The 27,171-nt window shown below is 64.7% G+C and overlaps 1 protein-coding gene across 2 annotated transcripts in view; it reads left to right on the top strand.

The window, feature by feature from the left end:
* SEZ6 (seizure related 6 homolog) overlaps positions 1-26,393 on the top strand; it is a 57,852-nt gene extending 31,459 nt beyond the window's left edge. The window contains exons 2-17 of one of the 2 annotated variants that reach the window (XM_034752755.1): positions 977-1,804; positions 2,813-2,943; positions 8,520-8,712; positions 13,484-13,669; positions 14,081-14,249; positions 16,018-16,184; positions 16,306-16,500; positions 16,738-16,876; positions 17,297-17,493; positions 18,020-18,214; positions 19,384-19,575; positions 19,986-20,183; positions 20,650-20,688; positions 21,766-21,883; positions 22,252-22,354; positions 22,808-26,393. In XM_034752755.1, the coding sequence (XP_034608646.1) occupies positions 977-1,804; positions 2,813-2,943; positions 8,520-8,712; positions 13,484-13,669; positions 14,081-14,249; positions 16,018-16,184; positions 16,306-16,500; positions 16,738-16,876; positions 17,297-17,493; positions 18,020-18,214; positions 19,384-19,575; positions 19,986-20,183; positions 20,650-20,688; positions 21,766-21,883; positions 22,252-22,354; positions 22,808-22,837 (3,080 nt within the window). In that variant the 3' untranslated portion in view covers positions 22,838-26,393. Of the gene's footprint in view, positions 1-976; positions 1,805-2,812; positions 2,944-8,519; positions 8,713-13,483; positions 13,670-14,080; positions 14,250-16,017; positions 16,185-16,305; positions 16,501-16,737; positions 16,877-17,296; positions 17,494-18,019; positions 18,215-19,383; positions 19,576-19,985; positions 20,184-20,649; positions 20,689-21,765; positions 21,884-22,251; positions 22,355-22,791 lie in introns of both variants that reach the window. The other variant, XM_034752754.1, reaches the window with a different exon arrangement.
* Positions 26,394-27,171: the final 778 nt, after the last annotated feature.

Genomic DNA, 27,171 nt, shown 5'->3' with positions numbered 1-27,171 from the left:
CAGTTCTGGGGCAGTTACACAGCTGCCTGTTGCTAGCGTTCTGTCCCCTCCATTCTCCAGGCCCTGGCTCAGGACCCCAGCCCCATGGAGGGCCCCCAGCCCCATGGAGGGCCCCCAGCCTGGCTGCCCGATGGAGCTGCTTGCTGTGTCTCTCAGTGCCAGGGCCAAGTGCGATAGTTTGGGTCTGTAGGATACCGGTGCCAGGGCTAAGAGCTGTGCCCCCTTGGCACCATTGCAATGTGTGGGGCACTGGCATGGGCTGGCCCAGCTCAGCACAGCTCCTAGCAGCTTCCCGTCAGTGACCAGGCTGGGCAGGGCACACGGCCAGCTGCTGAGACTGGCCTGGGGAGCGCTTGGGAGCCTTACTCGGGGCCTGCTGCCCAGGAAAGGGGCGTGCTGTCTCTCAGAGAAGCTGGGGCCTTTGGTGTTCCCAGCAGGGCTTCAGTTGCCCTCCCCTGGGGCCCTGGGCACAGTGTGGAGGCCAATGGCTCAGTTTGTTCAGCAGCCAGCGGCCCAGGGCATGTGGTGTAAAAGCCATGACTGCCAGCAGGAGCAGGGCAGTGCAGGGCCTTTTGGGGGCAGCTCTGCAGACCCCCCCACACCTCTGGGAAGGGGAGTACTGCTCTGAGGGCGCTGTGCTGGGGGGGACCTGTCCCCCTGCACACATAGCATCTGTCCCCACAAGCTTGGCAGAGGCTTGTGGCTGTCAGCAGGTGTGGAGGGAATTGGCAGCTGGTCTGAGCACCACCCATCCTGGGGGGTCTCCTGCTGGCTGGACAGGGGTGTTCTGAGCACTTGGGTGCCCCCGGAGCACCAGCCGCCACACCGTGACTTGCCACGATTGGTCCCCTTGGGGGTGGGGGGTGCGATGCCAAGGTTCATAGAGCCAGGCCTCTGGCAGCCCAGCTCCCCGCCTCTCCTTGGCCCCTTCCCCCTTGGCCGCCCGTGTTCTCAGCCGCCTCTCTCCTCCTTCCAGACTTTGCCTCGGAGGAGCCGAACATGGTGGGCCGGAAGGCAGCGGGGAGCTCTGAGGCTGAGGGGGACCAGACGGTGCCCCCCACTCCGGACGAGCTGGAGGGCGAGGTCCGCTTTGTCACCACAGCCCCCACGCTGACGCTGCTCAACCATCACCCCCTGCTGGAGGAGTTCCTGCACGAGGCCCTGGCGAAGAAGGACTATCTGAGGCAGGTGCCCTTCCTCACGTGGGGCCTGGGGGGGCCAGGCCCAGTCATGCCTGACATGCCAGGACGGATCACCCAGACCCCCAGAGCCAACCTGCCAAACCAAGATGACCTTCCGGTGTTTTCTGACCTGACCACATCCCTCACTGTGCCAGCCACGGCCCCCGTGACCATGACCAGCACCACGGCCCTGGTGGGAGAGAAGGCCAAGGCCAGAGACGCAGAGAGGACCCCAGAAATGGTCAAGCCAGCGTTCACCGCCGAGCTGCTGACCACGGCTGCAGGCCACATGGCGTCATGGGCAGATCCCCGGCCAGCCAGCCCCGAGAGCAACTCTGCCTCTGTCCCCACGGAGCCTCCCATTACCCCCGCGCCTGCCATCTCCCAGGCCGCCCTGCCCAACCCGGGTCAAGCCACCACCACCATGGTGACCAGCAACACCCCGACCGCCATCACCCCCACAGCCCGATTTGTCTCACCGCGGGCACCCAGCCCAGCGCTGCCAAGGGCCAAGGAGCCCGGGATGGAGGCTGCCACCACAGCCACGATTTCTGGGGACGACGAGGAAACCACCACAACCACCATCATCACCACAACCACCATCACCACGGTGCAGGTGCCAGGTGAGGGCACTCCCACCCCAGCAGGGGCCAGGGGCACCAGGCCAGGCTGCCTGCTAAAGAGAGGGTGGGGGTGGGGGCACGGTCTTCGGAGAGAGCTGGACCCGCTTTTGGGGTGTCAGTGGGCCGTCGCGCAGGGCAGTCACGACATGTTGGTGACACAAGGGAAGGCGAGGAGGAGTTGGGCACAGCTCTGACTGGCTGCATCGCTCCACGCCCAGTGTGTGGCAGGCATTCAGCCAGCGTGTCACCACATGGCGGGGAGATGGTCCCAGGCTGCAGGAGACACAGCTGCCTCGGCTGGGAGCTGGCTTCCACTGGGACTGGGCTGGTGAGCACCCTGATGGGACAGCTGCTGTCCAGGTATGGAACGGCTGTAAGGACCGTCCCGCCATGCCGACATCAGCTGCTTTGACCTCTCCGCTAGCAGTACTCAGCCCCCAGGTTCCCAGGGTGCACGGCCCAGCAGGAGGGGGCGGCAGTTGCTGTGGCGTGCGGCCCCTCCTGTGGTGGGGGGCTGTGGCCGTGGCCCCACCGGGAAGGGTGCGGTGGGAGCTGTACTGGAGACGAGACCAGTGCCTGGTCTACGCTAGCGCTCCCGCCTTTGCACCCCTGCTGGAGCTGCGCCCAGTATAGACGCGCCCTAGAGGGAGGCCAGTTTAGCCCAGGGCCTCTGGCCCAGCGCCACAGTTGCATGTGAAATGGGGCGTGATGGGGCCTTGGCCTGGGCAAACTCGTATCTAAGGCGATGGGTCTGGTGGGAGGGAGGGCACAGGCTGCTTCTGGCCCTTGGTGGGTACCGGGGATGAGGCTAACCAGGGGTTCCACTTCCCTGGCTGGGGACGAGACCATGAGCCACCCTGTCATCAGCACAAGGTGTCCCGGAGCCTGGGTGAGCGAGAGGAGGGTGAGGATGTTGGACTCTGTTTGGGGAGGAGGGGTGGAATGGGCCGTCGGAGCAGGGAGCAGGCGTGAGGCCTGTCTGATCCCATGATTTCCTCTTGCCCCCAGCTCCGTGCAACTGGAACCTCACGGGCCCTGAGGGCTCCTTGGAGTCTCCGGAGCCGGTCAGTTCACCCTATGACAGCCTGGACTGCACCTACACCATCTCCGGGTACCCTGGCTATGGCGTGGAGATCAAGGTCGGTACCGGGGGCTCCTGAATGCCGCATTGCCAGCTTGTGGGGGGACCCTGCAGGCCCCAAGGCCCTGAGTGGGAAACACACCTGCGCTCGAGGCCGCACAGCGCGGGGGACGGGCGGGGTGGGTCTCTCACGGCGCGAATGGAATCCTAGCGAAGTGCCTCAAACCGCCAAAACACCTGGCTCCCCCCCTTGCCTTTAGCCCCTAAGCCTCACGCTGAGAACGCCCCGGCGGAGCTGCTGAGCACCCTGCATCTCTCCTCCCCCACAACAGATGGCGCTAGTGGTACCAGAGGGCACTCAATATGCAAATCCCTCTGCGCAAAGCATGCTGGGCCTCCCCCTCACGACCTGGCAGGGGGCATCTCCAGCTGTGGGACAGGGAGTTGGGCCGCGGTGCCAGGTTGGAGGGGCAGGGCAGGCCCTGCCATGGCTGCAGGAGTGAGTAGCATGGGCACCATTGCAGGAACCAGGGTCACCCACGGCTGTGTGGGTAGGGAGGATTTTCACTCTGGGGGTTGGGGCAATTGTTCCTTTTGGAACTCGTGCCTGGGCACCGGTGCAGCTGAGCCCGGTGGTGCCAGGCAGGCAGGTGAGGCGCTGGGCAGTCCCTGGGCAGGTGTTTCGTGTTTCATAGCTGGGCGGTTGCACAGCCACGGTGCCGTGGGTTGGAGACAGCAGCAAAGGCCAGCCCTGCTCTGATGGGGTCTGTGGCCGGCACATGACCCAGCACTCCAGGACTTTCCCTCTTGGCTCTGCAGAACCGCCCGGGAGGGAAATGCTGGCTGGCGAGCTGGAAGGGACCCCCAGGGGGAATAGCAGGGGACCCGGGGCGCAATTCAGGAGCCCGTCCAGCAGGAGGTGGCTGCAGGGGGGCTGGAATTGCCGCTGCGGAGCAAACCCAGCCCTCAACCGAGGGGCATGCGAATGCAGCGCTGCTCTCGTGAAAGGGTAACAGAATGTCAGATCAATGCACGTGGTATTTGGCGACATTTGAACAATGCGCTCCAGCCCCCAGCCAGCCCCCCTCCTGGGGCCTAATTAGACCTCGGCAACAGCAGAGCTTTCAGACTCCATCTTAATAAATAAATAACCCGCCACCTCCACCTGCCACACAGGCCCCGTCCGTCGAGACAGGGTGGGTGACGCGCCGGCTGCCCACGCAGAGAGGGCAGGGCGGCGGCACTGGGAGGAGAACCAGGCAGGCTCTGCTTGCCCGGGGCTGGGCATTGTGGGCCTCTGTCATGCTCCAGCTCTACGCCAGGCTCTGGTTTCACATCCCCCAGACCCAGGCTGGGTCAGCCCACAATCACCCGGCATCCTGAGGGGCTGGGGGGAGATCAGCCTGTGGGCCGGCCCTGGCACAGTGGGAGGGGGTGGCCCGTTATGGCAGGGTGAGCCCAGCGCTGCGCTGGGGCTGGCTATGGGGCGGGGAAGCTGATCGCCATGGAGACAGGCGAGGAGTTTCCCCCCTACCCGTCGTTCTCCATCCCGCGGCAGTTGAAGAGCACGGCGAGGAGTTCAGCACGGTGCCGGCCCACACGCGGCGTCCCACCCCCCGCCGCCCGACAGGTACTTCGCGGTAATTAGCGGCGTGGGGCGAGAACGTGTGTACCGGCACTGCTCTCCATTACCGTGTAGCGTTGTTAGCGTTGCTTAATTAACGTCGTTAATATCCAATCACCTCCTAATGAGACAAGCCAACAGCTTGGGGTTTCTCAGGATAAGTGATGATGCCGTTGCAGCAGAGGGCTGCCGGGAGCCAGGCCTCGGGGCCTGGAACCTCCCCGCTGGCCCCAGGGAAGTGGGGATGGACGCTAGGGACTAGGGGCTGGTCCTTGCAGTGTGTGTGCCGGGCTGCACGGCCATCCCCCAGCCACAGGGCCTCGGAGCTTTCCGTGACCACTGAACGGGCTGAAACGCCATCCCTACTTCCCCGCCGGCGCCCCACCCCCGGGCCACCAGTGGGAGAGTCCCAAACGGGGCAGGGGTTGTTATATTTTATAACGATCCATTAAAATATAAACTGTTGCCAGGCAACCTCAAGGTTAAACCTTCCCAGGATTCCCAGCAAGCCGGGAGCCCGTGAGTGTGTGGATGCTCGCTCACCTCCAGCAGCGAGCGAGTGGCTCAGAGCCAAGCCGGGTGGGACTCAGGACACCTGGGTCAAATTCCTAGTGCTGGGAGACCTTGGCTGAGTCTCTCTGAGCCGTGGTGCCCCCCTGTAAAGCTGGGGTGATCCTGACCCCCAGAGCAGGGGGCATGAGGCTGTGGGGTACGCGGGGGCATGTGGGGACTGCTCTGCTCTCGCAGCTGGCTGGAACAGCTGCAGATGTCAAGGCCCAGGGATGCTGAAACCAGTGAAGGGAGAGTGGGGCAGTTACTTGCCTTCGCCTGGACAAGGCTGGAGGCGTTAGTGCTCCGCCTGTGTCTGCCCCAGAGCTCACCTGAGTGTGGGGAGGATTGGCTGCTGCCAAGGGTCCCGTCCAGGACACCGCCCACCCCAGCTGGAGTTTCTGAATTTGCGGCACAATCACAGGAGAGAACTCCATTTCCTCACCCGTGCCGGGCAATCTGTCTGCATTTCCACGCTGCGTGGCTGAGTGGCAGCCGTGACCGCGCCCGCCGTGAGAATCCATGGCTGGCCTACGTGAATGCGATGCAGCTTGACTGAGAGCGCTGGGCAGGGCCCGGTCTGTTCTGCCTGGGAGGGCAGCCGCGTTCTCACTCCAGGAGCCCCTTAGCCCTTGGAAGTGGGATGGGGAGGTGCACGGGGACTCGACGGGATTGCGCTGGCCCAGAGGAAGCTACGAAACCCGGGCTGCGGCTCTCTGTGCCCTGTGTGTGCCCTGCCCCCAAAGGTGAGCAGCCAGCTGTTACTCAACGAGGCAGCCGCTTGCGGGGAAGGCATCACATGCACGAACCCAGCGTGAGCTTGTGCCCTGGCCAGCTCTCAGCTCCCATTGCATAAACCAGCTTCCAGCTGCCTCCCATCCAGGCCGCCTCTGCACCAAACGGTGCCCAGCGTGATCCAACCGGTGTGAAAACAGTTCAGTTAGAGCAGGGCATAGCCTGTTGTGGGACCCACCCCCGCTCCACACCCATGTGGGTGGGCTGCAGGCTCTAGCACGCTAGCAGCCCCTGGGGCCGGGGGCGAGCTGCTGCGCTTTGACTGCCGTGCTGTGAGTCACGTGGCGCTTGCACGGCACCGCTGGGGCTGGCAGGCAAGAGCCCTGCAGCAACCTGCAGACACGCAGCCAAACTCAGCCTGGCCTGCGGCTGCAGCATCCTGCCACGGACCCCTCTGCTGCGTTCCTCTCCTCACTGCTGCTGAGTGTGTGTGTGCACATGTGGAGGGGCGTGCGTGCGTGTGTGCACACGCATGGGGGAATGTGTATGCGTCTGCATGGGGGGTTATAGTGTGCGTGTGCCCATGCCGGGGGGGGGGGTGTGTGAGTGTGTGCACGCGGGGGGGGGGGTGTGCACGCGGGGGAGGGGTGTATGAGTGTGTGCGTGTGCCCGTGCTGGGGGGAGTGTCTGTGTGCTGTGTGGATCCTGCTGGAGGCTCCCTGCTCTGCTAGCTCGGTGGCTGGGCCCCTCTCTCCAGCTGGCTGTGTCTCTTCGCCATCTGGAGCTCGTTGTGCTGGCGGTTCTCCATCTCCCGCTGGCCGGGATCCATCGCGCCGTGCCCAGAGCCTCGTCCCCGGTTCCCATTGGCTCTCGCCTGCCGGTTAAGGCCAAGGGAGCGAATGTGCGTGCCCCCCGTGAGCCATGTGCAGGCTGCCACGTGCCGTTCCCAGGGCTCCCTTCCTGCCTGGCGTCTGAGCTGCTGCCCGCAGAGCCCCCTGTACCTGGAGCCCCTGCGGGGGCTGCTCTGGGCTCTGCCAGCCTCCGTCCCTGCACGCTGGCTGTGAGCTCCCCTGTACTGCTGGCACGAGCAGCCATTGTCCCTGGCAGAGGGGGCTGCAGGCCTCCCTGGCGTTCCAGTCTCTGGTGCTGCTGCCCCAGGCACCAGTGACGGAGATGTGGTTTGCACCCGTGCAGCTCTCCCTGATTTCATTGGACCCGTGCAAATGGTGTCTCCACTAGGGGTTTGCAGCAGGCAGGTACCATCTGTGACCCGTACCTGCCTTGCATGCTGGCAGCATTGCAGCCCCAGTGACTGCCCTCTCCCAGTGCCAGGCCCAGCACAAGCCACGGCGTGATTTGTCTTCAGGTGCTGCATGCTGTGGCTGCGCCAGGTGCAGGACGTTTTGTGCCCTGGGGGATGGGCCACGTGGCCCCGGCAGCCCGCAGAAGGGACTGGCACCGCTGTGCCCCCTTCCAGGGGTGACCCGGAGTCTCCAGAGGGACAAGCCGCCCTCCTGTCCATCCAGCCTCACCCCTGGGCCTGGGGCACCCAGCAGTTACACTTGGGGCCTGTCCCTTCACCCCTCCATGAGGCCAAGCTGCCTTCTGGCTCAGATCCCGGATCTGCCCCCAGCAGTCGCTAGCCCCGGCGTTCCCAGGACAATGCCCAGGGCCAGTCCCCACAGGCTTTGGGGGGGGCAGGTCATGGATGGGCCCATCGTGCTGCCCGCTCCCGTGGCAAGCTGAGGGAGCCCGTGGAGGCGCCTTGGCACCGTGCCCCATGCGCTGGCAGTGATCACAGCTCCGAAGCTCGCGGCTGGGACAGCCACTAGTTACCATGGCAATGGAGCGAAGGCGTTATTGCCACTGAAAGGCTGCTTGGGGGAGCTGGCGCGGTGTCCCTGGGGGAGCGAATGGCAGCGTGGGCAGCACCAGCCAGGGGCTACTGCAGCGATAGGCCCATGACAGGGCTTAGCCAGGGCTGGGCCTGCTGCGGGTTGGGAGAAACAGCCTGTGGGCAGCACAGCTCAGCGTGAAGTAGGATCCGGTGGGTTAGAGCAGGGGGGACCGGGAGCCCGGACTCCTGGGTTCTGTCCCCAGCTCTGCTACTGAGCCCAGTGGCGGGGCCAGGGCACAGCTGACAGCTCTCGTGTGGGCTCTCCCCTGTGCCCGCGGGCCGGTTCCGGCCCGTGCGGGAGCAGCACTCCGAGCGCCGCCTGTCCAAGGCATCTCCCAGCACCAAGATTTACAGGGCTGCTAAGCATGTTTGAAAGCTGGTGCTGCCATTGGCCCTGCGCATTCAGGCCTCACCGCTCGCTGACTGGCTGTGGGAAAAGGCACAGAGAGACGTGCCCACCTGGCACTGGGGCTCTGGGGTGCGGCGGGGGGATGTGTCGGGGGAGGAGCTGGGCAGGGCAGGCACATCCCCTTCCAGAAGAGGAAACAGGCCCCATGGGGGTGAGCACCGGCCCCTCTCCAGGGCAGTCTGGGTGACTGCCTGCCCCCCAGGGAGCTGGCAGGCCTGGTGCAGGAGAGGGCTGTGGGCTGTCTCTGGAGCCCGTGGGTGTGGGGCAGCTGGCCAGGTCACTCCCCCCAGGCTCTCAGATTTAGCTGGGGTGGGGGCAACGCAGTCTCCTGCTGTGCCAGTCGCCCAGACAGGACCGGGGGCAAGTGCCCGTGCTGGCAATAACCTGGTGCCCCACTGACAATGCCCCTTCCTCCCGCAGGTCCTGAACATCAGCCTGTTGGAAGGGGAGACGGTCGCCATGGAGACCTTCGGGGGCGCAGAGCCTGTCGTCCTGGCCAACGAGTCCTTCCTCATGAGGGGCCAGGTGATCCGCAGCCCGACCAATCGGGTCAGCGTGCGGTTCCGGAGCCCCCAGCCCGCCAGCCCTGGCACCTTCCGCTTCCGCTTCCAAGGTACAGTCCCGGCCTGCTCTCTGCGGTGCCCTGCGGAGCCACGGTCCCTGTGCCATCCTACCCCCCACACGCCAGCCAGACACGGTGCCCTCCTGCAGCCAGCGGGCCTCGTCCCTTGGTGGGGCGCAGCAGGGTCACACAGCTGCCCCCGCACCGGTGGGCAGAGCCCTGCGGGCCAAGAGCTCTGGTGTTGCAGCAGGGCTGGGTGGCGCGATGTGGTGCCCTGCGCCATAGACCCAGTGCCCCACGAGCCAGCCCCACCCCCGGGAGAGGAGTGCTGCCCCACAGCAGTGTGGGGCTGCTCCCAGGAGATGGTGGGCCAGGCAGCCTGGCAGGTTTGGGAAGGGGACTGGCAGCCAGTGTCCGTCGGCTTCATCTCCAGGCCACGTGCTGGACCCAGAGGCCACCTGACTTAGCAATGGGGCCGGGCATGCCCCTGCCCCTAGGGAAGGGGGGCCAGGCAGCTGAGGCTGGGGAGGGGCCCTTTCCCCTCCCATGGAGCCAATCTAGAGTCCCTTTGTAATCTGGCTCATCAGCCCATGGGCGCACTGGGCATGTAACATGGCACCCCTGTGGGCTGTGTCTGCCCAGAGCTCAGCCTGGCATTGCACCTGGGCTCTTGGCACTTCACCTTGGCTGGGAGCTGCCAGGCAAGCTCTGGCTGAGTGTGGGTCACATACACCCCCCCCGTCCCTCCCAGAGCCCCCCTCTTCCTCCCAGGCCACCACGCCACCCCTCTGCCCCCACAGCCTGGGACACCCAGCAGCATCTCCCTCCCAGAGTTCGGGGAGTTAGGCCAACCCTGGGTCAGAGCTCAGCCATCTCGCCCCTGCGTCCAGTGCATGGCATGGCACCATCCTGCCAAGGGTCTGCGCCCAGGGCGGGCCCTGCCCGCTCCCCTGCAGGTGAACCTGCTTCCCGGGCACAGCTGCAGCCAGCCAGGGCCAATTAGCCTGTTTAAAGCTCTGGAATTGCCGGCGGAGTTAATCTGCGACATCGCCAGGTTAAACGGGCACCAACCAGAGAGACGCGCTAATGGAGAGATAATTGGTGTGAGCAATTACGGGCTCATTTAACATAATTACCGGCAAAGTTAGGCCCCTTGTCGCTGATAGCAGGGTGGAGCCGCTCCTCCCGCACGGCGCCATGTGCCACGGGGCCAGCCGAGGGACGTGCCTCCGGGGAGCCTCCTGTGTGCTCTGCAGAGGCGCTTGTTGGTGGGGGAGCCAGCCACACACCTACAGGCCTGCCTGGAGCTCAGGGACTTTCTCCCCTGCCCCTCCCCTTGGGCCTGGAACCCAGCAGAGCCTCGGGTAGGCCATGATCCTGCCCTGTGCGCCTGTCTCCTCCCTCGCCCTGCCCCCTCTGCCTGCAATGCCCACATCGAGCCCCCAGAGTGAATCCCCTCACACACCATGTGCAGCCCCCTCGTCCCCAGGCTCAGCATCACTCCCCGCCCACCAGCTGCTCCGTGTCTCAGCCCAGGGGCTGCCAGGTTCGCCCCCACCCGGCTGATGGCAGAGCTGGGCTGTAGAGCCCGAGGGAGTCAGCGCCGAGCCAGCCAATGAGGTGGGAGGCTCCAAGGAGCATGGGCTGAAGACGGATGGCTGGGCAGCACGACAGGGGCAGGGCCTGGCGGGGGGCAGGAGGGGCGCTGGAGTCCAGACCCTTGGGGTGTGGAGCTTGTTGGATCTGGGGGAAGCCCATGGCTGGGCTATCGGGGGCTGCGGGTCGGGATTGAGGGGCACTGGCAGAGCTGGGTGGGTTTCGGGGATGGGGGGAGCCCATGGCTGGGCTATCGAGGGCTGCGGGTCAGGATTGAGGGGCACTGGCAGAGCTCGGTGGCTTTGGGGGGTCGGGGGAGCCCATGGCTGGGGTATCAAAGGCTGCGGGTTGGGATTGAGGGGCACTGGCAGAGCTTGGTGGCTTTGGGGAATCGGGAGAGCCCATGGCTGGGCTATCGAGGGCTGTGGGTCGGGATTGAGGGGCACTGGCAGAGCTCGGTGGGTTTGGGGCTGCAGGTTGGGATTAAGGGACACTGGCAGAGCTCGGTGGGTTTCAGGGATGGGGGCACCTCCTTTCCCATTTCCCATGGTCCTTTGTTTCCTTAACCTGCCCAAGGTTCCTCAGCAAAGCAATACCCCCAGGGGCACTCGGCTGGGGGGTGGTCTCTGTCTGCCTCAGAATCTCCTGTGAAGGGTGGGCTGCCCCCCTGACCTGCCCTCACTCACCCACAGGCCTGGTGCCGCCCTGACGCTATTAATGGGGAAATAATGACAGATTGTGCCGAGCGCGTCCCTCAGCCGGGGTCGTCATGGCAACGTGCAGCAAATTAATGGGAAAAGCCGCACTTCACGCTCCTTTATTTTCATGTCTGATGGGCCCAGCCCCCGCCCCCCCTCCGGATTCAGGGGGATTCTGGGTACAGGTGGGGGCTGGGCATGACTCAGTCACTCCCACCCGCCGGGTTGTGGTACCCCCCAGCCGGATGCCCGGGTACCCCAGGGCCCCCCCGCAGGTGCTTATGGCCGCGATGGGCCTGGGGCAGGGACTCTATGGACGGGGGGGCAGGTCACGGCTGCAGAGGGTCCCAGCACCCTCTGCAGGAGGAATTGCCTCTTGCTCAGGGGCAGCGTCCTGCTGGGATTTGGCCCTTCTGCCAGCGCACCGAGCGCCCGCTGTGCTCCCCAGCCTGAGGCCGAGGGGGGGCCAGGGCCAGGGCCAGGGTCTGAGCTGTAACCTGGGATTGTACAGACAGGCCCAGCTCTGGTCTGCTGGGGACTGCTGAGCTGCTCCATGAGCTGAGAGTCACCCTCGATTCCCAGACAACTGGGTCAGGCCCTTGGCTACTGAGAGCCCTGGGCTGGCTACCACTGGCCATCGCGCCCATCCCTGCTCCCCTCCCCTGCTGGTTCCCCCGTGGGGAGCTCCTAGGGCAGGCGCTGGACTGCTTGTGACCCCCCCCAATAGTGTGGTCTCACCCCCATCACCCACAGACACTGCACAGTCGGCTGCAGCCCCTGAGTGCAGGAGTCTGGGCTCAGGCCTCACTACTGCCGGCTGCCAGGGTGTGCAAAGGGGCACAGGGCCCTGGTGGGGCGTCACACTTGTGTGCAAAGGGTCCCTGGCAGGGCGTCACACTCACGTGCAAAGGGGCCCTGGCGGAGCATCACGCTCATGTGCAAAGGGGCCCTGGCGGAGCATCACGCTCGAGTGCAAAGGGGCCCTGGTGGGGCCTCACGCTCATGTGCAAAGGGGCCCTGGCGGGGCCTCATGCTCGAGTGCAAAGGGGCCCAGGGCCCTGCCCTTCCTCTGCACTAGAACTAGACTTTGCCCTGCATGGCGCTGGTGCTGGCTTGGTGCTCTGACTGCTGTGGGTGCTCTGACTGGAGTGCCCCTGGGATCCTTCCCTCTTCCAAATCCCTCCTCCACCCCAGCTGAGGTCAGGCTCGCCTCTTTGTGACATCACAGCTTGTTGCTGCGGAGATGGAGTGATGTCACAAGCAGAGGCTGTGAGCTCATTGGCAGTCAGTGTGTAGCCCTGAGTCGCGGAGGCTGGGAAGCAGCGACTGGCCGTGGCAGGAGAGTGCTTAGCAGTGTCCCCTCTGTTACACCGTGGCTGTGCCCGGGTGTGTGGGCAACGTGAGCCGGGTGCTAGGGCCACATTTGTGCCCCTCCCCCGGGCACCAGCATGTTCCCTCACTGTCAGTTGCCTTCCCCACCCGGCTTGTGCAGCGCCCTTCGGCCAGAGTGGAGCTGCAAAGGTCCTGCCAGCCCTGCTCTGGCCCCAGCACCCCCGGCCTGCGCAGACCCAGTGTGACCTGGGCAGATTTCACCTGTGTCCTGCCCACGCCCTGCAGCGCCACCTGCCCCAGGGCGGCAGGGACTCTGGCATGCTAGCAGCCCATGGGAGCAGCCCGCTCAGTCCGGACCCGTGGCTCCCGGGGTTCCCAAGGCATCAGCGGGGGCAAAAGGCTCATCCCTGCAGGCTCCTGGCGGGGTGGGGAACGCCAGCTCCCCTGGCAGAGGGGCATCGAGGAGGCTGGCCCCCCACCTGCAGCCTGGCAGAGCCGTGTCCCTGGGCAGGCAGCACCCTCGGGCAGGGCAGGGCCTGGGGGCTGCACCCCTCTGGCCAGCTGCCTGGCCAGATAGAAGGATTTGCTGCCACCTGCTGGCTGGGATCAGGAACAACACCCTGTCCGACCCACCTGTAACTGCGCCCACTGGATGCGGCCCCCAGATGGGGCCGGCTGTTTCCAGAGGCTCTGGGTCTCCATGCAATGGGGGGAGAGGAGAGAAAACAGCTCAGCAGCTGGGACTTCCAGGGGAGAAAGCCTACCTCCTCCCAGCCCAGTTCCTGCCCTGTGGCTCTCAGAGGGAAGGCGTGACACCCACACTGTGGGGCAGGATCCCGCTGATCCCCAGCCTGGCATAAGTGCAGGAACTAGGGATGTGGGGGGTGCTGCAGCACCCCCAGGTTTTACGCGAGGCTCCACTTCTGGCCCCCCCACCTGGGGTCCTGGCTGCTGGCCCCACACCCAGGGGCTCCGCTCCTGGTCCCGCCCCCACCTGTGGCCCTGGCCTCGGCCCTCTTACCCCTGCGGGCACCAGGCACCCACCCCTCCAGGCATTGGGCACACAGCCCCACAGGCACCAGGCGCCCGCCCCTACAGTCCCCAGGCATGCCAAGCCAGGGAGCACAGCGCTCCCGCCATTCAGCCTGCCAGGCCCTGCCATTAAATGCCCCTCTCTCTCCCTTCCTCCCTCCCAGCCTATCTGCTGAGCTGCAACTTCCCCTCCCGACCGGCCTACGGTGATGTCTCCGTCACCAGCCTGCACCCTGGGGGCAGCGCCCACTTCTACTGCGCCACGGGGTACCAGCTGCAGGGCCCGCCTGCGCTCACCTGCCTCAACGCCACCCGGCCCTTCTGGAGCAGCCGGGAGCCCGTCTGTGTGGGTGAGTGGGGGGGAGGGGCTGCCCAGTGCTGCCGGATGCCCCCCTGGCCAGGCACGGGCCTCACCAGAGCAGGCCTCAGCTGCTCACAAGGGACGTGAGTTTGGCCTTCTCAGCCTGAGCCTGGCCCCAGACCGCCAGCTCCTGATTGGCTGCCTCCTCCTAAGAGAGGGTCCCACACCCCGGCACCTTCCCACGGGCTGTGGGGTGCCCCCTAAGCACTGGGCATGTTCCAACCACTGCCCTGTAGCCACAGCCCGGCTCCAGGCACTGCCCTCTGCCCACTGCTGCAAAGCCAGGCGGTATGTGGCCAAGGGCGCTCTGACGGGCCCCATCTCTGATGCCCCTGTCTGTGCAAGCAACTGCCTGGCAGCCATCTCCCCAGTGCTCCTAACCCTCAGCTTCCCCTTGCAGCGGCCTGCGGGGGGGTGATCAGAAATGCCACCATCGGACGCATCATCTCGCCCGGCTTCCCAGGCAACTACAGCAACAACCTGACTTGCCACTGGCTTCTGGAGGCCCCAGAGGGCCAGCGCCTGCACCTGCACTTTGAGAAGGTCTCGCTGGCTGAGGATGATGACAGGTGCGGGGCAGGGAGTGGGGCCCATACGAGGGAAGGGTGCTGCCTCAGGGGAGCAGGATGGACATGTCTGTGAGGCCTGGGGGGCTAGAGCTCCCCTACCATTCTGTGTAGGACTTGCAACATGTGTTTGCAAATGGATGTTGACTCTGAAACCCACCGATGGCACATGCCAGAGCAGCTGTGCCATTGAGGCTGCCCTGCTCTCTGGTCAGGGCTCTAGCCAGCCCTGCTGGATAGCGACAGGTATTGGGGCTTCCGCCCCAACCAGGGGCTGCCCTTCGCGTCTCCATGCCTGGGCCTGTCTTCCCACTGAGCTCCTCTAGGAGAGGGGACAGAGGAGATACCCAGGGCACCACAGCTCCCCTGTGTGACGGGTTACCCACCCTCCAGGGTGCCACCTGATGTACTGGGGTACCACTGAGCCCACCTGTTCCACCAGCCTGGGCTCCCTTTACACTGTCTTGCTGAGCCAAGCCCTCAAGCCTCCTCCAGCACACACAGGTAGGGACTCGCCCAGGTGCAGAACGACACAGACCCTGAAATCAGCACAGCACTCAAGTGCACACCCCCTCTGGAGTGCAAACCCCAAATTATATCATCTTGCGCTGCACAGAGAACTGCACAGCATAAGCTCATGAAATTCGCCCCCTCCCTCAATGTGGAGGAAGATATTCACAGCTTTTCCCCACTCCCCAGTTATGAATTCCACAAACTGGTTTGAGAGAAAACAAAAACAAATGTATTAACTACGGAAGATAGATTTGAAGTGATTATAAGGGATAGAAAACAGATCAAAGCAGATTATCCAGCAAATAAAACAAAAACGATGATAGCTTAAGATAGAAAAGAAGCTGGTTACAAGTAGTAATTTCTCACCCTAAATGTTGGTTTAGGCAGGCTGCAGAGGTTCTGGAAGACAAGCTGCTCTTGCTTGCAGCTTAAAACTCCAGGTGTCCCTTTCACAGGCAGACACCTTCCCAGCCTGGGCTCAGTCCTTCCCCCTCCCCCCACCCTTTGTCTTTGTTTCTTTGATGGTCACAGCAGTCATGCTGGGCAGGGAGTTAGTGAAGAATGACCACTGATTATCTCCCTCCCCTGCCTTAAATAGGTTTTACATGTGGCGGGAATCCTTTGTTTTCCAGTGTGGTTTCCCCCCTATTCCCCAGTAGAAAAATATTGTTATTCTATCATGGAGTCCAGTACCAGGGGACTTAATCACATGACCCTGCAGTGTCAAAGCAGCCAGAAGTCAGAGGTTGTTTGAGCATCCCAGGAAGGTGAGAGATTAGAATCTTCAAAGGCCTATTGTTTTCTCTAATAGTCCATTGACTTGTCCCCAGCTAGGCAGCCAGACTGATTGCATTCTGTCTGGGGGCGTTCCCTAGGTGCAAACGTATTTGTAGTACAGATGTATAGTCAATATTCCTAACTTTAGATACAAAAATGATCCATGCATACAAATAGGATAATCATACTCAGCAAAGCATAACTTCCAATGACACCTCGCATGCCTTCTCTTGCATCTTAGTGATGCTATAATCATATTCTAACAATATTTCTATATAGCGTCACACGCTGCCCCTGTGGTTTTTGCCCTCCTGCCTCCAGGCATCAGCAGCTGCCCCTCGTCTCCCCCCATTCTCCCGATGCACACAGGCCTCCAGCAGGCCGAGCCACAGAGCCCTAGTACCCAGTGGCCAGGCCGCGGGGATCTGCTAAGGCCTGTGCCCCCCTCCCCCCAGCTGGTACTGTGCCCATTGCTTGGCAGGCTTATCATCCGGAACGGGAAGGACATTGAGGCACCGCCGGTGTACGACTCGTACGAGGTGGAGTACCTGCCCATCGAGGGGCTGCTCAGCACTGCCCGCCACTTCTTCCTCGAGCTCACCACCGACAGCAGCGGCGCCTCCACCGGCGTGGCGCTCCGCTACGAAGGTAAGGCCTGAGACCCCCGCAGGGCATGGAGAGACACCTGGCCTGGGGCCCTGGAGAACGAGCCCTGTGATCCCAGCCCCCTTCGGGTGGCAGCATTAACCCCCTGCCCCTCTGCCCCCAGCCTTCGAGCAGGGGCACTGCTATGAGCCCTTCGTCAAGTACGGGAACTTCACCACCAGCGACGCCACCTATGCCGTGGGCACCAGCGTGGAGTTCAGCTGCGACCCCGGCTACACCCTGGAACAGGGCTCCATCATTATTGAGTGCGTGGACCCCAGCGACCCCCAGTGGAACGAGACGGAGCCGGCGTGCCGAGGTCTGTCTGCTGAGGCCAAGCCAGGCGGCAGGGGAGGGGGCAGGCAGGTGCCTGGGGGGACAGAGCAGGCAGGGCGCTGTTCCCCTGGGCTCCCAGGCCTGTGCGGAGCCGGGGCCCAGGCCCTGCACTGAGCGCCCCCTGTGCTGCGCGCTGAGACGGGAAGGGGGGCTGCTGTGAGGCCTCCCACCCGCAGCTCTGGGCTGCAGGGCCAGGAGCTCAGTGTCGTGTTCCCTGCAGCTGTGTGCAGCGGGGAGATCACAGACTCGGCGGGCGTGGTGCTGTCCCCCAACTGGCCGGAGGCCTATGGCAAGGGCCAGGACTGCATCTGGGGCCTGCACGTGGAGGAGGACAAGCGCATCATGCTGGACGTCCAAGTGTGAGTGAGCCGAGGCTGCCCAGGGCAGGTCCCCCAGGGAGGCGGAGGAGCAAGGGCCTGTGGGTTGCCCCGGGGCGGGGGGTGAGGGCAGCCTGCCCTGGGTGCTGGCTAAGGCCGGCGATCTTTAGCTGCCCTGGGGATGGCTGGTAGAGCTGTGAGCCCCGTGGGTTGCCCCTTGTCCCTTGTGCAAGAGGCTAGTTCAGCTGCCTCCCCGTGGGTCTGTGGCTGCAAAGGGGCCAGGGCCGGGTTGGGGTCCCTTTGCCCCAGGATAGTCTTGGCTGAACCCCCCCAAGTGAAGTCCACACCCACAGAGCCCCACTCATCCGAAGGGGAGAGTCCCCCCTAGGGCCAGGGCCAGCTAAGCCGGGCTCTACAGGTCCCCTTCGCAGGGCGTCTGCCCCAGCCCCTCTCTCCCCGCAGGCTGCGCATCGGGAAGGGCGACGTCCTCACGTTCTACGATGGGGATGACCTGACGGCCCGGATCCTGGGCCAGTACACAGGCACCCACCGCCGCTTCAAGCTCTACACGGCCATGGCCGACGTCACCATCCAGTTCCAGTCGGACCCCGGCGGCGCTGTCTTCGGCTACCAGCAGGGCTTCGTCATCCACTTCTTCGGTGAGGGGCCCCCACCAGCACTGGGGAGAGAACCCAGGAGTCCTGCCCCCCTGCTCTCACCCCCAGACCTCCCACCCTCCACCAGCACTGGGGAGAGAACCCAGGAGTCCTGTCCCCCAGCCCCCCTGCTCTCGCCCCCAGACCTCCCACCCTCCACCAGCACTGGGGAGAGAACCCAGGAGTCCTGTCCCCCAGCCCCCCTGCTCTCGCCCCCAGACCTCCCACCCTCCACCAGCACTGGGGAGAGAACCCAGCAGTCCTGCCCTCCTGCTCTCATCCCCAGACCTCCCACCCCCCACCAGCACTGGGGAGAGAACCCAGGAGTCCTGCCCCCCTGCTCTTGTCCCCAGACCTCCCACTCCCCACCAGCACTGGGGAGAGAACCCAGGAGTCCTGGCCCCTGCTCTAAATCCCTAGACGCCCCCACCCCTCGGAGCTGGGGATAGAACCCAGGAGTCCAGCCTGCAGCCGGCCTGTGTGGCCAGGCCCCCGTGCTGGCAGCGGTCTCACTCATCTCTCCCTGCAGAGGTTCCACGCAACGACACGTGCCCCGAGCTGCCCGAGATTCCCAACGGCTGGAAGACCACGTCCCACCCTGAGCTGATCCACGGCACCATGGTGAACTACCACTGCTACCCCGGCTTTGAGCTCGTGGGCACGGACCTGCTCATGTGCCACTGGGACCTGACCTGGAGCGGGGACCTGCCCACCTGTGAGAGAGGTGAGCGCAGGGCCCGGGCCATTGCTGGGGCAGGCTGTGCCACAGACCCACACGCCCCAGAGACTGCACCGGGGGTCCCCTCCCCTCCCCGCCTGCCCTGCCCTGCCCTCTGGGCTGCCCCCCAGCGCCTGCTGCCTCCAGGAGATGTGCCATTGGCCCACCTGTCAGACCCAGCCCAGAGACACAGGGCACAGACAGGGAGGGCTGGGCCGCAGCTCCAAGCCCCTTCCTCCCCCTGCCCGCGCTCCCACTGGCTATTGCAGCAGTGGACAATTGCCAGAGCGGAGAGGCAGCCATGCAAGGAGGGGCGGCATAGGAGCCATGGAGGCCAGCTCTGCCAGGGTCCTGGCCCCTCTGCACCAGTGCCGGCTGGTTGGGCCCCCTGCCATCCAGGGGACAATCAGCTGGCCAGGCCTGGCCTCCCTCCAGCACTGGCTGCTGCTGCTGGAGCATAGGTTGGGAGGGACCCTCCACAGTGCCTTGTCTCCCCCCTCAGCTCCGAACCGGGCTCCCAGCTGGGAGGGGTGGGTGGGGCTGCCCCCCAGGCGGCGGCACTCAGCAGGATGGGGCTGGGGTACAAGAGCCCCCCAGACCGGAACCCTGCCAGGACGCCAACAGTCGCCTCCCCCAAACTACCCTGCACCCCTTTGTGCCCAGGCTGCCTGGCTCAGGCCAGCTTTGCTGGGCCGAGAGCTCCCCCTGCTGGAGCTCTGTGCCCTCAATGCTGGCCCCAGAGGGCCTGACTCTCACCTGCCCACTGCAGCCCTGGGGCAGGGCTCCGGGCGCCCAGGGTCTGACTGTGTCCCTCTCTGGGGTGCAGAGGGGCTGGAGGCCTCGCCCCGCAGGGCATAGATGGGGGTGCTGGGAAGAGACTGTAGGCGTTTGTGGTCCCCTGTGCTTCGACCACTAGCCATGCTGCCTGCCATGGCGTGGCTCTGCAGGCTGCGGGGGCTGCAGCCTCCCCCTTTCCCCCGAGCAGGGGCAGTAACCGGCTCTGGGCTGCAGCCCCCCCTCCCCAGCAGCTTCGCTTCCCCTCCCCCCACACTCTGCAGCGCTAAGGGCCACTGCCCAACTTGGCTCCAGCCCTCCCAAGGCCCTGAGCCGTGCGGGGAGGCGTCTCCCCCTTGCCCCTCAGCTTGGTGTGAGTCTCGCCTCCCTCCCCTGCACAGTGACCGCCTGCAAGGACCCCGGGGACGTGAACCACAGCCGCAGGATCATCTCCAGCTCCAAGTTCCCCGTGGGCTCCACCGTGCAGTTCGTCTGCGACAAGGGCTACGTCCTGACGGGGGGCGGCTTGCTGACCTGCCGGGACCGCCAGGCCGGGGGCCCCAAGTGGAGTGACCGCCTCCCCAAGTGCACCCGTGAGTCCGAGCTCTGCCAGCTGCTTGCGTGGGGTCCTGCTCCAGCTGGCTGGCTGGGGACCTCCCCCCAAAACTGGTCACGGGGCACCTGGCTGCTTGTCTCCAGGGTTGGGGAGAGCCCTGGCCCTACAGCCTGTGCTGGCACCCTGAAGCATGGGATGCTCGGGAAGGGGGCGTTGCAGGTGGCATCGTGCTGGGCACAGCATCCCATTGGGTTGTCCCCCAGGGCCTGGGCAGCAGCCTGGCAAGAAGCTGCCCACCTCCCAGCCCCGCCAAGAGTCCCCCAGCAGTTGGGCCAGGGCTGAGCCCCGTGTGGGAGGCTCCCCACGGCCCCCAAAGGAAGCTCCGGCCCCACCCCGTGGCTGAGCTGCAGGCGTGCGTCTCACCCCAGCTCTGTTCCACGTTTGCAGCGGAAGTATATGAGCCTTGCCACAACCCGGGCGCCCCAGAGCACGGCGTCCAGACCCCGGAGAAGAGACTGTACCAGGCGGGGGCCACCCTGCGCTTCTCATGTGCCACGGGCTACGTGCTGCAGGGGGAGGGGAGCCTCCGCTGTGTGCCCGGCCACCCCTCGCAGTGGAACAGCTCTCCCCCCATCTGCAAGGCCGGTGAGTCTGCCCGGGGACCGGTGAGCAGTGTGTGTGGGCCAGCCAGTCCCCGAGCCCCCAGCGTCTCAGCTTCCCTGCAGAACTGCCCTCTCCGGCAGGGACTGCCTTGTGGTCACTGCGCCCTGGGCACGCCAGCTCCTCCCCCGCCCCTTCCACAACCGAATGGTGAGTGTGCAAGGGACACACGCACCCCCCACCGTGGCGCCCCGGCCACTGCCAGCGCTAGCTTCTCCCTGGCATTGCAAAGCCAACTGTCCCTTCTCTAGCCTGACTAACGCTGCCGCCCCACGGCGCAGGGAGCATGTGCCCATGTCAGCCCCAGGGCAGGGGGGCCACGCTGGGCCAAGCCACTAGCGAAGCACCGGCCACAGGCTCACACTTAATAACCACAGCAGCCCTGCCCCCCTCGCTCTGCCCAGCTGCTGTCCCCCCTTCCCGCCTTTCATTCATCCCTCTCTTCTTCCAGTCGCTTACGATGAATTTTACAGCAACCGCAACCTGGACGGTAAGAACCCGGCAGAGGTCTCACTCGGCTCTCCCTGCAGGCTCTCCACAGGCTGCTGTGCAGGAGGGTCCCTCTAGGGCAGATGTGGGGCAGGGGCCTTGAGGGGGGTGGCCTGGGAGCCACTGAGGCCGGGAGACGGGTGGGGAGATGACACTGAATATCAGGACAGGTGGAGATGTAGATGTAGATGCAGGGAGTGGTGGTGCTGGGGGCAGAGGGCAGGTGGGCTGGCCTCACTGCTGGGGCCTGCAGGTGCAGCTCTGCCCACAGGGACGGCTCACCCGGCAGGGGCCGGCCAGGGAGACTCAGCAAAGGAGGGATCAAAGAAAGGGTTCAGGTGCAGGTACTGGTGGGAGTGGTGCTGGTGGGGGTGCAGGTGGGGGTGCCGGTGGGAGGGGGTGCCGTTGGGGGTAAGGGTGTGGGTGCAGGTTGGGGGGGGGGTGGGAGGGGGTGCCCCTGGGGGTGCCGGTGGGGGTGCGGGTGGGAGTGGGTGCCCATGGGGGTGTCCATGGAGGTGTGGTGGGACTGGGTCCCCGTGGGGGTGCGGGTGGGATGCGGGTGTCTGTGGGGGTGCCCATGGGGGTGCGGGTGGGAGTGGGTGCCCCTGGGGGTGGGGTGGGAGTGGGTGCCCGTGGGGGTGTGGGTGGGATGCGGGTGTCTGTGGGGGTGCGGGTGGGAGGGGTGCCCCGGGGGTGCGGGTGGGATGTGGGTGTCTGTGGGGGTGCCCATGGGGGTGTGGGTGGGAGTGGGTGCCCCTGGGGGTGGGCTATCTGGGGATGTGGGCTGGGCTGAGCAGCGAGCGCAGAGCCAGGATGCGGGCGGCCAGCAGGAGGCACCGTTTCCCCTGTGAGCGGGGAGGAGGCACAGCAGGCTGGGTCCCATGTCCATGCAGGGCACCTGTCACTGAAGTGCCTGGGGGGGGAGAGGGGTGGAACCCCAATGCCCTGAGAAGGGGGGGGCAGGATCCCCCCTCCCCTCATCCCCACCAAGCTACCCAAAGAGTCTGGTAAATTCTCTTCTTCCCCTGCCCGCTGCCCCGGTCTCTGTACCCCCCCCCTTTCCCTGTCTCTCCCGCAGTCGCAAAGGTCTCGCCCTCGGGGAACCCGCAGGAGGGCCCCAACATTGCCATCGCCATCTTCCTGCCAGTGCTGGTCGTAGCGCTGCTCATTGGAGGCATTTACTTCTACTTCTCCAAGTGAGTGCCACGGGGAGGGAGGGGGGAGTCTGCCTCCTGCCAGCCCCGTCTGCCCCTGCCCGGGCTTGTCTGCCCCTGGCCCCTCTGCCCTCCTGCCTGGCCCCATTTGCCTCTTGCCTGGCCCCGTCTGTCCCTGCCCAACCCTGTCTGCCCCCCTGCCCAGTCCCCAGCCCTGTCTGCCCCTGCCCCCCAGCGTGGGCCCCATGTTCTCATCTGCCCCGGCTCAACTTCATCTGCCCCGGGACTCATCTGCCCCGCCTGGGCCCCATGTTCTCTTATCTGCGCCCTGCCCAGCCCTGTCTGTCAGTGGGAGCCCATCAGTGCTCTGCCAGCTTGGGTCACTGCCTGCTCGTCTCTGTCCCCTGCAGGCTCCAGGGGAAACCGTCCCTGCAGCTGCCCCTGTCTGGTTCTCACCCCTACGATCACATCACCGTGGAATCGGCCTTTGACAACACCGCCTACGAGACAGGAGTAAGTCCTGAGCCCCGCTCAGTCGGGCCCCAGCAGCCCTGGGCTGTCGGCAGCTTGGGAGTAAACCCAGGTGCTTGGGGCACTGCTGGGTGCTGGGGGCTGGCTCGGCCCTGGCTGGAGGGCTGCAGAGCAGCTGTGCAAACGGGCAGCCCCATACCCCTCACTGGGGAATGCCCTGGGCCCTGGCTGGGTCTGCCCCAGCCCCCCAGTATGTGCGTGGAGCAGAAGAGGGTCATTCTGTGCAGCAGTAGCCAACCCCAGGAGGGGGTTGCAAAGGGAGCCCCAAGGGGGGGGTGGAAAGGTGGAGGGAGAGGAGGGGGGAGGGAGGAAGGGAACGGGGGGGGGGGGGGGGGGGGAACGAGTGTGGGGACGCTGCCCCCAGTGGGGTTGGGCAGAGCACACCCCGGCAGCGCTGGCAAGTGTCCAACCCCCTGCAGTCTGTTTCCTTTCCAGGACACGAGGGAATATGAAGTTTCCATCTAGGCCGAGCTGAGCTGAGCCGAGCCGGGAGGAGGGGCCGCCCCAGCAGCACTGTCCTCGGCCCCCCATGCCGACGGGCCCCTCCGGACACCCCGCCGGCGTCCTGCGGGAAGGGACTGTAAATATTGTCCCCAAGAGACTCTGCCCAAGCGCTTTCCAGGAGGAGCCAGCGGCCCAGCTCCCCTCCCCGGCCTGGCCCCTTCCTGCCGGCGCTGCCCTGCCCAGCCCCAGCCCCCAGCCCAGCAGGGTCTGTGCACAGAGAAACTGGGAGGCTCTGGGCTCCATGTGGGTGTGATGGGCCCTGGACTCTCTGTCACGCCGCATTGAGCTGCGCACAGGACCTGCCAGGCCAGGCCAGAGCCAGCCACACGGCCTCCCGCTCCTGCCCACAGCGACCGGGGATAACACCGTGCCCGTGGGGCTGGGCTCTGCAGCCTCCCTCCCATCGCCAGCCTGGCCCAGCCCAGAGCAGGGGAAAGGGAGCCAAGGAGACGCTTTATTCCCACGAACCTGTTCAGCCCCTCGTGTCCCAGGCGCTGAGCTGTAGCTCGTGGGGTCTGAACCGGGCCCTGCGTACTCCAGGTGAGAGGAGCCTGCTGCCGAGTTGGCTCCAGGGCCTCAGCTTCGCTCTCAGCCGGGAGGATTCTTGCCCTCGTGCTTGTGGAAAATCTGACCCGAGTGTCAGCGCCGCAGCATCGCCTCCCTGAGTGTGCAGCCAGCCTGAGGCAGCCGCGTGCAGAGCTGTGCGCTGCCCCATGGACTCTGCCAATCTGCAGCCGTGGACTCCCCCCATATCCCAGGACAGCCCAGTGTCAGTATGCATGCCATGGAATTGGACGTTTTGCAGTCGCTGTCTCCTGCTCCTCAGCCGGGGAGTGACTGGATTCCAGCACCTGCTCCCCGTACCGCTCCCTGGAGCCAGAGCCGAATCCTGCCTGCAGCCAGGGAGCTGGGGCAGCTGGCCAGCCGGGATAACAGTGCAGTCTGGGGAGCCAGGGAGATGAGCTGCTGAAGCCAAATGCAAGTTTGCCCTCCTCTGGCACCTACTGGATGGTGCAGGAGAAGGAGGCTCTGAGCCTGGCTCATGGGAGCAAAACACCCAGCCCTGGAACTACTCAGAGACACATTGTACCTCGCTGAGTGTTTGCAACTCCCCACCCTCCCTCTGTGTGTGTAGCAGGGGTAGCAGAATGCAGGGCATTTCAGTGGCTCGTGGTCGTAGGCTAGAGGAATGCTGGCATGGCACTGTGCCCTGAATATCAAGCACTGCATCTCGCTGTGTGAGACACCTAAGTCACCCGCCAGTAACACAGCCCTGCCCCTGCTGCCAGCCTCCGGGGCCAGTGTAAAAACGACATTCACGTTAGAATTCTGTAAAATCAACCTGGTAGTAATAGGTCTGCAAATGTCATTGTAGGTGGGGAATCGTCATCAAACAGGTGTGTGTCCCGGGGGGCAGTTCGCGGCCCTGTGCTATTTAACATCATCAGTAGAAAACACCAAATCATCACCGATAAAGTTTGCAGATGATACACAACTGGGGGTGTGGTACACAATGAAGAGGCCAGGTCACTGCTAAGAGCAATAGGGATTGCTTGGTAAACTGTGTTTGAATCCTGCTAAATGTCAATGTGGAGGAGCAGAGACTGCAGGCTGTGTTACAGGCTGTGTTACAAGCAGTGACTGCAAAAAGCTTTTCCCTCTGTGTGTGGCACTGGCGCAACCGCTGCTGGGATCCTGGTCCAGTTCTGGGGTCCACAAGTCAAGGATGGTGCTAAATTGGGGAGGGCTCAGAGAAGAGACCCGAGAACGAGGAACGGGTTGGAAAACCTGCCTCCTAGTGAGAGACTCCAAGAGCTCCGACTGTGTAGCTTAGCAAAGAGAAGGTTCTGGGTGACTTGAGCCCAGTCTACAGGTATCTACAGGAAGAACAAACATTTGATAGTGCGCTGGCTCTTCCATCTAGCAGAGAAGGGTCTAACCCGGCCAGCGGCTGGAAGCTGAAGCTAAGCAGTTCACACTGGCACAAGTAAGGTGGAAATTGTTAGCAGTGAGAGGAATTCCCGTTGGAACAACTGACCCAGAGCTGGGGTGGATTCTCCGTCACTGACCATTTTAAAATCAGGATGGGCTGTTTTTCTAGCAGCTCTGCCCAAGGGATTCCTGGGGCGGGTCTCAGGCCTGTGCTGTACGGGGCTCAGGCTGGGTGGTCATAAGGGACCTTTGTGGCCTTGGGATCTAGAAGAAAGCCCGAAGGGCAGGGCCCAGACTCTCCCGCACTCCCTTTGTGTGAGCAGCGGCAGGCCTGCATCTTCCCGCAGGGTGCAACAAGCTGCCATTGCAGTGGGGTTCGTGGGAGAACTACATGGCTTAGAGTGGGGGCATCCCCAGCCCAGGGAGCAAGCCCCTTCCCCCCGGTTTAAAGGGGTGCTCCTGAGCCAAACAGGCAGATTCCAGTGGCCCTGGCTAGGGCCCAGCCTTGACAGAGATGGCTCCCAGCACAGTGCAGCGTGTTCAGATGCAGGCCATGAGGAGGTGCTGGCCATCCCCTGGGCACAGCGGCTGCAGTGTTCCTGCCATGCAGGTCAGAGACGAAGTGGTGGTAAGATGGGCCTGGGCCAAGGACCCGGCCCCTGGGGCAGGGACAGCTCTAACCTGCTCTGGCCTAGCTGCCCCATGGTCTGGGGAGGGCATAAAGCAGCTAATGCTGACCAGCAAGGGGGTGGCCCAGGCAGGGTTGAGTGGGCAAGCACAGGGCACGGTCTCTTGGCCTGGCACAGAGAGAGACGGGGGGGTCTTGCACTCTATGGGAGCCGCAGGACTACAATGCAACACCAGGCTCAGGGCCTGCAGAAGGGGCAGCAGCGACCCCAGGCTGCGGCTCAGCCCCACGGCCGAGTCTCATTGAGGGGAGCCCCCGGCTGCCCAGGGGGCACTGGAGGAGGATGGGCCCAAGCTAAGTCCAAGCTTCCCCCAGGTTGTCAGTGGCGGGCAGCATGATACCCTCCCGCCCAGACCCAGAGGGGGCCTGTGATTCCAGGGGCTCAGGAACGGGCTGGGAACCAACAGCCCCACCCTGAAGTGGCACCTCCAGGTGGCTGGGCTCCACCCTTGGCGCTGGTCTGCCAGCCCCCGTCAGGTCACACTGCTTCACCTGCTCACCCCAGCGCCTGCCCCAACCTAGAGAGGCTGGGGACAGGCACAACGAGGGCAGGTCACACAGCTCCACGGGCAGCCATCCTGCCTGGGCGTGACTCCTGCCCTGCGGGCTTCGGGGCACCTTGATTAGCCCCTGTGAGGCAGCTTGAGGGACCCCCCCAACCTGCCCCTAAGCCCCCAGGACAGTGAACTCCAGACCCACGTGTCTGGTCACTTGCCCACTGCCTGGCTCTGGGCAGGGCTGCCTGGGGCATGGGAAGCAGTGAGGGCAGGCGAGTATCGAGCTCCCCAGAGCCAGCTCACGCCCCTGCCAGTTCGCCAGGCTCTGGCTGTGCACAACCAGCCCTGGGCTCCGCCAGCCACTGCCAGCGTTCTTCCAGCCAAATGCCCGGCAGGAGGCAGATGTGTGTGTGTGGGGGGGGGGGGGGGGGACCCCGGCTCGGTCACATGTGGCTCAAGGAGACCCCTGGTGAGTTGTGTGCGTGGGCTGGGGCAGGTGCTGGTGCGGCAGTGTGGCCTTTGATAGTGCAGTCCCTGGATCCAGGCCCAGCCCCTGCAGGAGGCTGGGGCAGGGAGACCTTTTCTCCCACCCAGGTGCACCTGCCCAGGGTCCCTGCGCTCAAGATGCCATTCTCCCTGAGGTGGTGGCCACCAGCTCCAGCCTGCAGCCAGAATCCTCCTGGCCCCCCGGGCGTCTAGCCCAGCCCACCCCCCTCTGCCTCTCGGGCCCTTCTGAATGGCTGTCCCGCTGCTGCAGAGAGCCTAGCGTGGCGCCAGGACAGGACTGAGTGTTTGGCTGCAGCGGCTGCTTCCCAGAGAGCCCTGATGGGGCTTTGAGAGAGACGCCAGCCCAAGCGGCTCCCAGCCCGCGTTTGCCAGGGCCCCTTGCCCTCGCCCGCCAGCCCAGCCACGGCGCCTGCCAGGCTGTTCTCTGTGAGAAGGGAGTGAGAAGCAGCAGGCTGGGCTGTGGAGACGGACAGGACGGGGCATCCCACCAGCAAGGGGCACCGGTGCTGGAGGGACAGGGAGCTCTGCACGGTCTCCATGAGGGGAAGAGCGCTTGTGCAGGGCAGTGAGGAAAGGGGGGCTTAGTGCTGCTGCCCCCCGACCCAGCCGGAGCCCCTGGGCCTGGCAAGCCCCAGCCTGGGCTGGAAGCTTTTCCCGTGTAAAATGTCATG

The sequence above is a fragment of the Trachemys scripta genome, chromosome 18 (genome assembly GCF_013100865.1).
Source record: "Trachemys scripta elegans isolate TJP31775 chromosome 18, CAS_Tse_1.0, whole genome shotgun sequence".
Lineage (NCBI taxonomy): Eukaryota > Metazoa > Chordata > Testudines > Emydidae > Trachemys > Trachemys scripta.
Note: the sequence above shows the minus strand (reverse complement) of the source record. Positions and strands in the feature narration are given on the sequence as shown.